Consider the following 15530-nt stretch of genomic DNA (forward strand, 5'->3'; position numbering starts at 1 on the left):
ACCGTTCCAAGGCAACACCTGCAAGTTGACTGCCACGGACGCACTCTCCCACCACAACCTGGCGTCCCCTGACAGAAGGAACGTGGCACACCTGACCCTATCTACATCGGTCAGTTCCATAAAATCGAAGATTACCTCGATGGACTTAATCCATCCTTCAGCTACCATGGGGTTAGTGGTACCCGAAAACTCCTTAGGATTCATCCTCCTAAACCTCTCATACACTGCTTTCGGTCTGGCCTCTCCCCCGCATCTACTGCAGTCTGGTTCCTCACAAACTGTGCGAATAACTGAGTCATTCCTGCCAGCATTTGTGCTTGCATATCTGGCGGTAGAGGTGGAGGAGCGTCTCTTCTCTCCTCTCAAGGCTCTATGTCCTCATCCCTTGCTTCACGGTCGATCACACGTCTAGGAGGCATTCTATTCCAACCATTTACCAAACACGTAAACCCACTATGCAAGAATATATAATAACAATAACATAGATGCACGTACTCTGAACTCAAAAATGTAAACATGCTGAAATAATGACTATTCGCTTACTACATAACATAATTCAAAACTTTAAACTTACAGACTTGAGGTGTGACTTCGTGAGCTTCTTGCGACTGGCAGTAGGCATAACCCTTTACAAGAACACCGCTCTGATACCAACTGTAACGTACCATACTTTTTACAACTAAAATTTGCGGAAAATTTAAAAATTTCTTAATTTAAACACGATCATTCAAAATTCGACTAAAAATAAGTAAAATGTACGTAACACAAGTTATTGCAACAAAAGATTTAAAATTTAAAGTTTGACAAAAGTATAAAATGTTTTCATAAAGCTTAAAACATGGCGGTCCTCGGGTTTAGCCTCCCGCTCAGTCCAATCCTGCTCCTCGGTCCCCACCTTCGGTCTCCTCATAAACATCCTCACCTGCATCGATCAAGTCTAGTGAGTCTAAGACTCAACACGTATAAACTGGAAGTAACGAGTAGTACATAATAAAATCACATGCAACTTTAAAATAGGACATACATACTGAAAACTTGAACTTGCATAATAAAAATTGAACATGCGTACATACATACTTAGACGTGCCATCAACATAAACTTTTCTTAAACGTGCTTGCATACATGAACATACTTGAACATACATAACTTCATCATTTTGCGTAGAGGATGTTTCAAAGCAAGTGACCCATAACATAATTCGCCTGATCAGACTAAACCACAGTACTGGAATGACAGGGACGTATCCACTGTCACATACATGAGATCCCCGTTCATAATTTAACGGGCTGATTGGTCCACGTTCATGATTTAACGCTATCCAATCACGATCTAAACCCGTTCATAATTTAACGGGGTGGAGAGGTCCTCGGCCACGTTCACCGACTTCCAAACCCATTCATAATTTGATCACAAGACATTTAGCATACCTCAAAAAGACTTGAAATATTTTCTTTTACACGTCAACATACTTACTTGGCGTTGAGGGATTCGTTGGACTTCGATTGGGGCCGTTGCTGCACATACTAATCATGAATTTACATGCTTAACTTGCATAACTTAGACGTAGGTAATCATGCTTACTTACGAGTTCATTCAATTCCTTAGGACGTTCTAAAATTCCCACGACCCGGCCTTGTAAATCATCGTACTAAACCATGACATCAAACCCCGAACATGCTATATAAAATTTTTCCCAAAATATGAAGGACACGAACCCCGTGCCTAGGTCCGGGTAGGGGTCCGTGTTCGTGCACTAAAATGTGTCGTGCAGAAGGAGGAAGGCACAGACTCCGTGTCTAGGTCCGTGTAAGGGTCCGTGTGTGTGCGCAAATTAACACCGAAAAGAATACAAAGGCACGGACCCCGTGCTCTGGTCCGTGTGGAGGTCCATGTCCGTGCGCAAAAATGACAATCAAGAATAGACAAAGACACAGACCCCGTGCCAGGGTCCGTGTTCGGGTCCGTGTATTCTCGTTGGACGCGAACTCACGAAAATCCTGTACGTGTCATGCTTAACATTCTAGACTCGTTTGTACGGACCAAGAACTGATACCTCGAGACACATCCTAACATGCCAAAACATCGAACCAATTACATACAAGCACCCAAAGCAACGACGTTCACCCTACGACACATACAATTCAAAAACGTGGCAATTGACACCAAATCGGTTCCTACGACTTCTAGTGTATTCGAGTGCCTAACAACACCGAACGACATGTCAAATAACAACCCAACATCATACTAATCATACATAGACGCAGCAACGATCACCCGTCGACAGGCATGCTTATCGGTTCCACCGGACCGGTTTTGGACCGGTTCCCACCGGTTCTGGGTCCGGTGAGTTCGGAACCGGTTGACCGGGTCCGGTTCCAAGTTGAAAAACTTGGAACCAATCCAAACCAAGATCGGTTCGGCTTCGAATAAACCGGTTCCGGTTCGGTTTAAACCGGTTCCGAACTTTAATTTATTATATTTTACTATATAATTAAAATTAGTAATATTAATGGACAATTTTTTATTTAGTATTTTGATTGCAAATAATTGTGATTACATAAAAAAAATATAACAGAATAACTTAAACATTTATTTTTATAATTGAACATCTAAAATTCATCACGATTTATTAAAATATATTTGGAATATTCTGGATCTTCGTCGGAACTTGAGCTTTGGAATTCGTCGATCGCGCCAGAGGTCCTATTCTTTTTTTCTGCTGCAAACCAATCTTGTAGGCACGTTAGCATGGAAAGTGTTTATGGCTTTAAATTAGTTCTTTGGTCACCAATGATCCTTCCACATACTGAAAATGCTGATTCGGAAGCAACACTTGAACTTTGAATGGGTAGGACATCTCTTGCAATTGCAGATAACACTGGATAAAGTTTAGAATTTACTTTCCACCAATCAAGAACATCGAAATTATCCGTAGTCTCAATATATTGACTTAGATAAATTTGGATCTCATTGTAATTGGTTGTTGTCACCGATTTTCCTTTGAACTTTTGTCGTTTCAAACTTTGAAAGAAGTTCAGTGCTCCACTTTTGCTCTTATATGTCGGCATCTCCTCCGGCTGCGCACTCGGTTCATCAAATTGTTCACTAGCATACAAATCAAACAATTCTTGGAGAGAATGCATGATTGACTTCTTTTGATCGTCAACATTCTTCTTAAGAAATTTAGCATAATATTCAAAAAACACGTCTAATCCTCCTTGATTTTGAGTAGGATCAAGTAATGTTGCTAAACCATGCACAATTGGGATAGTTTCTCAATATTTTAAAAATTTGTTTTCCATATTTGAAACAAAATCACGCATAACAGAATTATCGCGATATTCAATAAATTTATAAAACATATTGAAAAGCAAAGGTAGAAACATGGTTGAAGTAGGGTAGTTAATGCCAGAAAATTTTTCGGTTGCTTCTTTAAAAATTTCTAACAAAGAAACACATTTACTCAAAATATTTCAATCATCGTCTGTTAGTATTAAAGCTTGTGTTGTAATATTATTATAATACGGAGTAACTAAATCTTGAAAACGTAATAAAGTATGAAGCAAGTGATATAAAGAATTCCATCTAGTTTCAATAGGAAGAGGAAATTTTTTAAATTTAATTCCGGTTGATTCGACTAGTGTTTTCCAGTCACGTCCATATCTTCTTTCACGTAATAATTTCCCACATAATTTGAATTTTTCTATTACAGTGGACATTTGTTCATCACATGCACATTTAACACATAAGTTGATAATATGACACGCACATCTAACATGAAGCAAATTACCTTCTAAAATTGGTTTTAGTGAATCTTTAAGATATTTAATTGCAAGAGTATTGGCACTCGCATTATCTAAAGTTATCGACATTATTTTATTTTGTATGCCATAAATCTTAACAACATTTAAAACATATCTAGCGATAGTGTATGCGTTGTGAGACGATTCTAAATGATCTAGCGCTAAAATTCTTTTTTGCATAGTCCAAGTTTCGTCAATCCAATGACATGTAACAACAAGATATGATTCATATTTTAAATTAGTCCAAATATCAGTTGTCAAACTAACTCTACAAGAAATATTTGAAAGATGCGATTTTAGTGTTTCTTTATATTCTTTGTAAATATCAAAACAATATTTCTTAAGTGTGTGCCTAGAAATATTGTAAAAACCAGGTTGAATAGTACTAGTAAATTCAACAAAACCTTGTTGTTCAGCTATTATAAAAAGTTGACAACATTTGGTAACAAACTTTACGATGGCTTTCTGAGAAATTTCTTTTGTAATTGTAAAAGCTTTACCACTAAAAGGATTAATTTGTTGTTGTATTGATTCCCTACCGAATGGTTGTAGCGTATCAGGGTCAAGTTTATGTACCTTAACTAAATGTTTTTTCAAAGTTCCGGTACCACCGGAACCACCACCCGTTTTGTAAGAATACTTCGTTTTACAAATTTTACAAACGGCAAAAGAGTTATTCGTACCTTGTTGTTCAATATCAAAGTGATCCCAAACTTTGCTTCGCTTTGCATGGGCTGTCGTCGTGCTCGTTGAGATTGTGTTGCTTGCTCGATTAGACGATGGCGTCCCTACATCTTTGTTGGGGAGTTCCATGGCTTCTTCATCCTCGTGGTCAGGTTCAACTTCATCAAAATCAGGGATGTAGCCAAAATGTTCACCAAAGTCGGGAGCGTATTCGCCACTACCACCACGACGATTTGAAGATGATGCCATTGAAATTCGAATTGTTTAAATGAATAAATTGCGAAATAGTAAATATATAACAATAAAAATAATACGGATTATAGATAAAATTATAACACAATTATTGAATATATTTGGAGATATGATAGCAAAGAAAGATATTGATTGTAGAGAAATGAAAAGTTGAGAGAAAATTGATATGTGAAATGTAAAAAATGACTTGTATTTATAGATGAATTTTGGGGTTATAAAAAAGATTGTATATTTGCACTTTGGGGGCCAAATTGATAAAAAAAACACTGCAGATTGTTTTTCAGCCCAACTGCTGCATTTGCAGCCGTTGGCCCAAAAGGCTATTTTCTTTTATTTTTTTTTTAAAAAAAATTTTTGAATTCGGGTTTGGGACCGGTTCCGGGTCCAGTTCCGGATACGGTCCTGAACCGGTTTGAAACCGGACCCGGAACCGGTTGAACCGGTTCAGAATATGCCAAACCAATGAATTGTATATAGTTTCGGGTCCGGTTCTTTCATTCCGGATCCGGTTCCGGGCTTAACGGACCGGTTCCGGTCCGAACCGGTCCGTTAAGCATGCCTACCCGTCGATTCCCAACGAAGCCTGCAACAATAAAATCTCAAAAACGCATCAACACATAATTTTCTGAAAAACGAAGTTTGAACAGTCCCACGAAAAACGTCATAACTCACTCAATTTTTATCCAAATATTTCGAATTTTATATCAAATCCAAGGTATCGAAAAATTCTACAATTTTCACCTTGAAAGTTTTCTCAGAATCCTGACCGAAAAATCTCAGTTTTCAAAAGACCAACAAAAACGGGATTTGAGATCTAAACTTATTTCAAAACTGATCCAAATCGTTTTCCGCTCAAACAACGAACGTCACCCATGAATTTTTACACATAAATAACAACGCAACGCATAATATGACGAGATCGATGCAGAAATAACATAATATACGTGTCTTTTGATATTTAAAATACCGTAACGACGATACCGAAGCGGAGACGGAGGTGAGAGTCGATCCGGGACGAACGTGGCGCTAAAATTCTTGAAGAAAACCAACGAAAACTCGCTAGGAAATATAGAGGGATGGGGCGGCTGCTTCTGAGAGTAAGAACCCTAGTAATTCTCCTCTCAAAAGTAATAAAAACTGAATGAAATAAGTGTGTGTGTTTTGATCGGTTCTAGGCATGTGTAAAAGTGTGTGTGTGATTAGTAATTTAGGGAAAAATTGCTTAATTAAATAATAAATAAAACTATTTAAAATACTAACACTCTTAATTAAATCCCCTTATAAAATTAACACACCCAAAGTGCTAAATTTAAAAGTTTCAAACTCTAAAATCACTGAGTAAATAAAATTAGGCTTTAAAATATTACCAACTTAATAAATTAGTTAAAATGCCCCAACCTCAACTTAAAGTAAAATACCACATTTTAAATTGCCAAAATCGTCACCGGTCTTTTCCTCGATCCCGCCTCAAGTAATCGCCTGAAACATGAAACTCGAAAAATATTTTAACGTGCATCACATAAACATAATTAATTTAAAATAATACATTTAAATAAATCAGGCATGGCTAAAAACTCAATTTAAACTTAAACAAATGCTTTAATAATTAAATAAATGCATGGGTTATACGTGTACTGAATCTGAGCACTACACTTTAACAAGAATCCCAGTTTATCAGTGGATATATATACAGCCCAAGTACATTTTCAATCTTAACGCTGGTAGCATTATGGTTGACATTGTGCATTTTCTCCAAGAAAAGAGTACGCTAACAAACTGAAATTTCATAAATTTTGGTAACCTATTCTTTTTATTCATATTTTCATACAAAAAGTAAGACAGAAAATCCTGGGAAACAAGATGTGAAGCGTAGAACCAACTTAGATGGTAAGTAGATTCAATGTCGAGCAGCTAACTCAAGAAGATCCTCATATTCTGAAGAATTAGACAAGATAAGCGGCTTCACCTTCAAGTTTCCATCGTTTTTTCCTGGAGAAATATACTTCACTCCTAATAACTTCTTTCCTATGACAGGAAAAATAATTCGCATCAGAAAATGTCACCTAAGAGGTCAGAACAGCGCCATATTAGGATAACAAAGTTCTAAGATCATGTCAGTTGCAGACAATGGATTTAAAAGAAGAAACTTATGGGCTCAAAGGATGCATTTGTATTCGCTATAGGTGTCAAATAACATATTTATCCAATTAAAGTGGGAAGATAATGAGAGGTTTCTTTGCTTCAGGCCACGTGCTACTAAAAATTTCGTGAAGCATTTTGGTTCTCCAATGAATACTAGATTTTCTCAAGTTCCTCTGTCCCTTGATGAAATAAAAAAGGCAAGATCCCAGACTAAATTAAACCAAAGTCAATGGTAGAGATTGAAAAAAAATGATATCCAAAATGGAATTTTCACTATAACTATCTTTGTGAAAATCGATGGTTACAAGTACAAATAAGGAATAATTATTTGCATGCATAAGCATTTTAAAGCGTATGTAGTACTCACTCCCATTCACCCGTCCATATAAGAATCTTTCTCCTTTCCAGAACTCCAGAGGTCTCATCTTAAATCTTTTGCTTCTTCGAACTCCATTTTCAAATGATGTACCAGATTCTGTAGCATCGCCTGCATCGGTATAAACATAATTAGAGGCAAAAGATAATGACCATACAAGTATGCTTCCAATAGATGAAACCTTAAACACCTGCAAGACTTTTTCTCAGTGGATGCAACTTTCTAAGACATTCATCACCAGTTTCTCTTTTTCGCCTCCGCAGCTTGGTTTTGTCTACCTAGAATTTTAATACACATAAAACCAAATATATAGAGTTGAAAGGTCTTTAAAGTATCAACAGTTGGTACCAGAAATAACAACTATCATTATGCAATGATAATTGAAGTTCAAATAAAAAATGGCCATAATAGAGTGTTCGCATTGCCACTGTAACAAAATATATAACAGATTATAAAACAAATAAAACAAGAAATAAAAAGAATAAAAAATAATAGTGTTTCCATGTTTTGAGGCTGCTAATTTGTAAATAATGTAGATGTACATATACAAATTAAATTCAGTACTACAAATAGGTGGTCTTTTGCATGAAAGCACAAACCAGAAACAATCAGAAATATAACAAACACGGATGACCTCAAGCTGCTCTTCTGCATTGAGTTGTCCGTCCCTAGATGGAGCATGGGTTGCTTCATCTTCACATGCAGAAAGATTTGATTGATCTGCCAAAAAAGGAAATACAAAGCAAATAATATAACCTTCGTCCACCAAAAAATAAAAAGTGAAAAGTTCTACATACAAAAACAAAGTACACAAAGAATACTTTCCGCCAATTCTTGCACGCAGCACTCAAAAAATACCCCCACCTTAAAGAATTTAGATAGACAGTTCAGTGTACCATCATTTTTAGCAAGGTTCTTTATTTTATTTCATAACATCCAATAAGATGATGAATTTGACATTAGGAAAGGAAACAGAGAAAACCAACACTCTTGGCATAGGCTGCCTCAGTAGACACAAACGTATAGGAGGTCCAAGTAAAGATCAAGTATGCAAAATGAAGAGGCTCCTTAAGCCTCAAAAGAGATCATGATGAAGTAGAAAAAAGAATCTGTTAATCGGGTGATAGAATACACTAAAGATGCTAATGTCATAAACTCTTTTATGCCTGTTTCGATCTTTCTAATAATATGAAATGAACAGCTATAAATACATCACTTGCTATATAAATGTAACTTTGGATCTAAAACGAAGTTCAAAACATATATACAGAAAACAGCCATAGATCACCGGCACGAATGGATGAATAAAATGGACAACTATTAACATTGGAGTGGGTAAGAGTCGGACTCAGGTTTATGAATTTTTCAAAGCCCCTGCTCTCCACGGAATTCCAAAAAGCATATAGTGTTAGATTGGTTGTACAACATTTGGTGCCATTTAGTTCTATAATTTATGGGATAATTTAGTAAAATAGATTCAACGATGGGTTATGTCCACTTTGACTCTTTAACAATAGTAGATTCCACTTAAACCATCAAATTATTGATTGCATTGTTCGCCCCTCCTACCATGCACACTGCCTACTTATTCTTATGTTGTTAACTATATTATTCATCACCACAAATTATTAATTATAATACTTATTTGATATTCAACAAAATATAAACCTAAATATTCAAGCATGTAAAAAAGATCATTTATTTTGTGCAAAGTTAACAAACAGTTGATATTTACATTCGTTTAAGTTTAAATTAAATGGATTTTGACAAAAATTTATTTAAACGAATGCATGTGATCATGCAATTGAACTAAGGCCATGATTCAAAACAAGGCACATTGTGTGCATAAGTAGGCATCTGAAAAAGTATCTGATACTCACCATCTTTCAAATGTCCAGATACACTTTTTTCACCTTTCCCATACTCCAAGGATTTTCTCTGTGCTTCAGTTTCAAGTGGTGTAACAAACTCTGCATCTACATATACATCATAAGAAGCAAACAATAACAAGCATACAACTATGTTTTCTAATATCTGAATGTATAAACACCTGCCAGACTTTTTCTCGATTCCTTTCTAATAAGTTCATCATCTGCTTCTCTTTTTCTCCTCTGAAACTTCGTTTGACGTACCTGTAATTTTAATAGCACGTATAAAAAGATGTTTAATCAGTCAAGAGTTTATGCGTAAATAAAATCCTGAAACTATACCATGATACGTCCAATATGAAAAAGGAAAGAATGTGAACTCTATCACAAATTAGTCGCTTGGCTAATGTCCCCACATAGTTTATCAAACTACAAAGTGGATGTCATTTAGACTTCAAAGTGGATATGGAACAAAATAAATATAGAACTTTTAGTTCAGATATCAACCTTCAGTAATCAATGCTTAAAAAAACTTGGTATTACATTGTTGTAGAATTAGAAAACGTATAAGAATTTCCTTCAAAGAAGATAGTCTTTCTAAATAGGAAACTTTTTCAATTATAGATATTTTTTTATAAATACATTATTAATATTAATACTAATGATTTCTTGTCAGTCGAATCTTTGGTATTGGAAAAGTAGGAAATAGGATAATCGCCAGCAGATATGGTTCATATGATCAATAAAGAATAGAAATTAAACCTTTGATCCACACATATAACAGCATCAATGCAGTATATAGTATTCAACCGAGAGAAAGTTGGAACAGACAATAAAACCAAAAGACTTAAAGAAATAGAAATATTTGTAATAACAATTCAGTTGAATCTATCAAAAAGCACAAGCAAGTAATAAGAATAAAATAATAAACCAACTGGATGACCTTGGGCAGTTGTTCTATATCAAAGAAGTGTCTCCTGACTGAAGCATCTTTACCTTCATCTTCCAGTACAGAACGATTTGATCGGGCTGTCAAAAAACAAAAGATAAAAAAAGATGAAAATAACATTTTCCCAGGAAGGTCAATAGTTCTATAAATATATATTATCTCTACTCATAACTATAAAAAGAGTACTTTCCTCCATTTAAGGCTTGCAGCCAACAGATATTACGCCAAATGTAACCGTTTCGCAAACAACTTTGTATATGTTTCATTATTATTAACTAGCCCCTTCATTTTTATTTTAAGACCTGCAACTAAATGCAGAATGTTCAACAAGAAAAAAGGGAAAAGAAAGCAAAAAGGGATACACCAAACTAGGTTTTCTCAATAAATACATGCCTAGAGAAGGTTATTTGAATCTTCAATGTCATCGTTGCTTCAATATGTTCTAGAAAGGCTTTTTCGCCATTGTGCTTAAATTTATGGAAATGTTCGGTAAAATTAATTCAACAAAAGTATCTTCAATATACACAAAAACTAGAAAATAAGCACCAAGAAAGTCCACAAAAATAGAACAGTTGAGTGCTAAAACACTTCTGCATTGAGCTTTGAAAGCATACACTGATTGCAAGCAGTTCGTTTCAAGACTGATCTTATTAAGAATAATTTGTATATACCTACTTCAAGTGACCCAACATCATGTACTATGCACATTGACATCTCCACTTAGCTACTTGTATCGACAAAGAGATAATGAAATAGGGAAAAAAATAATGCTGAAGGAATTCTTACTATCATTCAATTGCTCTACATTAATGGTTTCCTCAACGTTGTTGTACTCTGGTGCTTCAACTGGTCCACTACCAGCTTTTTCACTTTCCATGCTTGAATTCTTGTCTATGAACTGGTGTGGAAGATTATCAGAGCATCCTAGCACTTTCTGTGGATCTATATTAGAATCTGTGGGTTCTGTAACCTCAACCCCTACACGTGACTCCAACTCACTGGATATCCTTGAAACGGTCGTCGCACCGACCTGCTCATCTAGAATGTCGGTAGGCTCGACAGGATGTGCTGTTTGGCTTGCAGAAAGATCCAGATTTAGAGGAGAAAATGCATCTCTCAGGGGATTAGATTGTAATATTCTCTTCTTCAGGAAATAAAGAGATGCCCATGAACTTCTCGGAGGAGTAGGTGAAGCTACTTGATTGACTAGATCTGTTGCTGTATGTTCATGATTTATTGATTGTTTCCCATGGATATTTTTCAGCACGTTGTCTATGACGAAAGAAGTCTTTTGAGGCTTCTGCACACTTTCTCTGACAGAAAATTTATTAATCCTTTGAAAATCGTGAAATTCAGGTATAGAAAGGCTGTCTAGATCCAGAGGTCTAATATTCAATCGCTCCTGCAAGAGATTCAAGGCCCCACCCCCGTTTAAATCTCCAAGATCACATGACAACAAATCATCCAACAAACTGTTAGCTTCAGTCTCTTTCTTCCTCATTGATGCTGTTAAACCAAATTGAGCATACATGTGAATAAAAAGAATGCACTATACACATAATCACTAAATGATGCAAGATTTCAGAGGAAACTGAAACGTAATCATGTTCTTTCACATTAAGAAAGAGTTTACAATAAAATCTCCTCACCAACTGATTCAATTTCATCTGAATCAATATTTAGATTAGAATTGAGGGTGATTAACTTTTCTGCTGGTTCGTCTCTAGGTACACTTGGCACATGCTGCTCAACTACTTCTTGGGAGGACATTAACATATCATTTTCAAAAGACACTGATGGGTAGCGGTGCCTGTAGTGATATGACTTCCTGTCACAGAATCATTTGCCAGTCATGCAGTTGTAAACTTTGAAGTCAAAAGTCTCCTTAAGATATTCAATCAATGATGAAACACATCTCAATCAAGATGAGTAACAAAATCTACGCGTACCCCAAGATTCCTTGTCGACGAAGGCGTGGCTTTGTTGATGGTTTGAACTCGTTTACATTGTCCATACTGTTACCCAACTGTTTTTGTATTTCTTTTTTTGCCTCTGAAATGATTTATAATGATATCATGATTTCCAAACAAATGCATGGCACATGGGAATAATTAGAGAAATATCATTTAAAAAATTACTTTCGAGCCTCTCGTATGCATCAAAAAATTCATCTGGGTCTTGGAGCTTATTGATGTCCAAAGATGGTTCCAGGCTTACAGGCTGACTGTTAATGTAGAAAAATTACCATTTAGTCAATCACATGTGAATCAAATGAGTCTCTTAGAACTTATGTTATTATAACTCATAAACTGCAGTCTTTACCTGAGACTTGTCTTCAAAGTAAATGGTGCTCGTTTTCGAGCAAGGCCAAGACCTTGCCTTCTATCTCGAGGCATGTCCTTACCCTTTTTAGAAACAGCATCACTTACGTTTACGTTTTTAGCAAAGCTCGCCAGATTGGAGTCCAAAATCGCTGTTCTGCTGTCCACAATTCTCTTCGCCTCAATCATGAGCTTTTCCGGACTCCTTAAGCCCTAATATACATATAGAGCACGGCACCGATATTTTATTCCCTATTTGCGAATAAAACACTCGGAAAAAATCATGAGCTAACTAAACCAACTTCAAGCAAGATGGAAGTCAAAAAATCTACGGCAAGTTCAACGTAGTCTTGTTTTCATCCTTTCTGCACACTTCTCCTCCAAGCCACAGTCATTCGCACCACAATAGTTAGTAATACGGTGGAACTGAACCCAGAGGGAAGGAAAAACCAAAATGCAAGTAAACGGTTTCTGCATTTCTCATCTTATTAATACAAATTGTAAATGTAAAGTAGTTTACACAGAAAATTAGTCAAAAAATTAATCTTCGTATGCTAATATCAGCATTCAAAAGCATAAAATTCGCACACCGAACAAAAAAATTAAGCAAGCCTTTTAGCTGACGACTTCAAATAATCGAATAATATAAACATTTTCTCTCCCAATAAAGCTAGTCAAAAGAATGCATAAAGTAAACAATGCAAAACATTAAAAGTACCCGAGATTTCATAAACTCATTGATAGAATCTAAGTCCTCGGAGTCGATAGGTACTGAATCTCCGAGTGATGCCCTAATCGCCCGGGGGAAGACCAAAGGTCCGTTGAGTTCGCTCAGCGGGTCTACCAAATCGGAGATCAGCGGCCCACCGGCCATTAACGCTGGGTGGTCTGGGCGGTGGTGTTAGGGACGTCGCAATTTTTTTTGTTTTTTCTGTATTTCGGTGCACGCTGAGCGGGAAGGAGGAGATGACACTGGCAGAGTCGCACTTTAGAAAGAGAAAGGACAACCACGCTTTTCCTGATATGGAATGAAGAATCCGAAAATTTGGCTTGATTTATACGATAATTTAGGGGGGCGTATTGGTTATAGAGTTTTAATGACTTTTATGGAGTTTAAAAGTCTAGAGGTATTCAAACTAGACTTTTATATACTCCATAAAAGTTTAGTGGTATTCAATATAAACTTTTGTAGAATTTTAAAAAGTCATGTGGTATTCAAACTTGACTTTTAAAAACTCTACAAAAGTCTATAGGTATTCAAAATGTCAATAGACTTTTAATGACTCTATGGAATTCTATTAAGTACAAGAATTATAGCCTAAGGTACAACAATAAAATGTCAACAAAAGTCTTTGATTCAACCTAAAGATTTGGATGTACATTTAATTGAGAAATCTCCCAAATTCACATACTCAATACAAACTTTCATTCTTTTCTCATCTATTTATTTTTCCTTTTATTTGTATTTTTTAAAAACATAATTAAAATTTAATTTTTTTATTAATTATTATATAACATTTTATTTTTAATTATTTTCTTTAATTTTAGTTAATCTATATCTTAAATTATTGTATAAGCAAATTCATACCGATACTATACCAAAATTTTCGGTATACCGAACCAAAAAAACCTTACATTTTAAAAAAATTTATAATTTATTGATTTAAAATATTATATATTTTAAAATTTTTGTATATTTTTTCGGTATTTCAGTATATACCAAATTTTTCAAATTGGATATCGTTACCGTACTGAAAAATTCGGTATTGTTACCGTACCGTACCGAAATCTTCGGTATATTTAAAATTCGGTAAATTCAATATTTTTTTGTTACGGTAATCTCGGTATACCGAAAATTCGGTATTTTTTCCCAACCCTAACAGGACTTGTATTGGCATGTGTTATATTACACAATTTTCTTTGAAAGAAGTGTCAATTTGATGAATTTCAAATTGAACTAGATAATGAAGCTCAATTGTCTTCATCAGCACAAGTTTATGAAGGTGACGACTTTGATCAGTTATTTAATACTCAAAAACAACAACGAGCAAATGTTAATGTATGGAGGGATACCATATCCAATGGAATGTAGAATGATGTTGATCAAATTGTCAGTAATGATTAGATTTTTTTTATAAAAGACTACTCATTATTTTGAGCGTTCTTTTAATAAAATTTTATTATGAACTTATAAAAATATTGTTCATTAATATGTTGAATTGACATAAAGAATTGAAATTTTGATTTCAATAAATTGGATAGTTCATTTGTCGTTTTTCACAAATTAAATTGATTTAACTTTTAAGTAAGTAAAATTCATTTACATTCATAAATAAAAAATAATAATTTAAAATTGAAGAGGTTATCTATGTCCAATAATTACTAGTAAAAGATGCACATGCATTGCATGTGCTATTATTATTTTTAATTTGATTAAATAATACTAAATAATTAACACGAAATTATTTTTGATTTAGAAAAGTTGTTCGATTTAAAAGGAAAGTTTTGTTTTGATTTTTTTCTATTTAAAATATGGAGTGATTTGAGAAGGTTTTTGTAGGGTAAGAAGGGTAATTTTGGAATTAAATATTTTGGTGTCAGGTAGTTATTCTAAGGTCCTCACACTTAATAATATAGTATAGATTTTTAAAAAATTAATAAAAAATAAATCACAATTATAAACTACAAAATTCACATAATTCTATGAAAAGGTTTACAAAAGTCTACAAAAATCTTGAAAAAAGTATATAAGAGTCTATGAAATTTGTTTTATAATTCTATGAGATTCCATAAAAGTCAATAAAAATCCATCAACTCCAGAAAAGTCCATCATTTAAAAAAAATCATTAAAAGTATTTGAAAGTATAGAATGAATACACCCCTTAATTATTTTGAATAAATTGAGCCACTGAGCTTACAAAAATTGATGATTAAAATGTAAAAGTTTATATAAATTTGAAAACTTGTAAAAATGGAATCAGGAATTTTCCATAAAAATAGATAGTCAAAAAAAAAGTTGGCATTTTTTAAAACGAAAATTAATAAAGCAAGAACTACTTTCATTTTGCAAAATGGGATACTGGTAGAGAGTAAAACTTTATTCCTTTTTTCATTTCTCAAGGAAAAATAAATAA

General features: G+C 34.5%; 1 protein-coding gene across 5 annotated transcripts; it reads right to left on the reverse strand.

Annotated features, from left to right (window-relative positions):
• Positions 1–6502: 6502 nt before the first annotated feature.
• Positions 6503–13409, reverse strand: LOC142549287 (centromere protein C-like). 5 transcript variants are annotated; one of them, XM_075658150.1, is made up of 13 exons: positions 13115–13409; positions 12398–12609; positions 12214–12299; positions 12025–12127; positions 11725–11903; positions 10862–11581; positions 10070–10128; positions 9309–9390; positions 9139–9234; positions 7893–7978; positions 7449–7536; positions 7250–7369; positions 6503–6765 (listed from the first exon to the last, which is right to left on the reverse strand). In XM_075658150.1, the coding sequence occupies exons 1-13, from the start codon at positions 13268–13270 to the stop codon at positions 6638–6640; spliced, it is 2115 nt and encodes a 704-aa protein (XP_075514265.1). In that variant the 5' UTR covers positions 13271–13409; the 3' UTR covers positions 6503–6637. The 5 variants fall into 5 exon arrangements, with proteins under 5 accessions (XP_075514265.1, XP_075514264.1, XP_075514262.1 ...); XM_075658149.1 differs by having other exon boundaries at positions 9139–9228; positions 10070–10155; XM_075658147.1 differs by having other exon boundaries at positions 10070–10155.
• Positions 13410–15530: the final 2121 nt, after the last annotated feature.

Source organism: Primulina tabacum, chromosome 6, assembly GCF_025594145.1.
Source record: "Primulina tabacum isolate GXHZ01 chromosome 6, ASM2559414v2, whole genome shotgun sequence".
In the NCBI taxonomy this organism is placed as follows: Eukaryota; Viridiplantae; Streptophyta; class Magnoliopsida; order Lamiales; family Gesneriaceae; genus Primulina; species Primulina tabacum.

Bases quoted from the DNA above. Each gene is read 5' to 3' on its own strand.
- LOC142549287 (XM_075658147.1), bottom strand. From the start codon at position 13,270: ATGGCCGGTGGGCCGCTGATCTCCGATTTGGTAGACCCGCTGAGCGAA. The intron at 12,300-12,397 runs GTAAAGACTGCA...CTACATTAACAG, and splicing joins ACTTTGAAGACAAGTCTCAG to TCAGCCTGTAAGCCTGGAAC. The intron at 6,766-7,249 runs GTGAGTACTACA...TTCCTGTCATAG, and splicing joins ATATGGACGGGTGAATGGGA to GAAAGAAGTTATTAGGAGTG.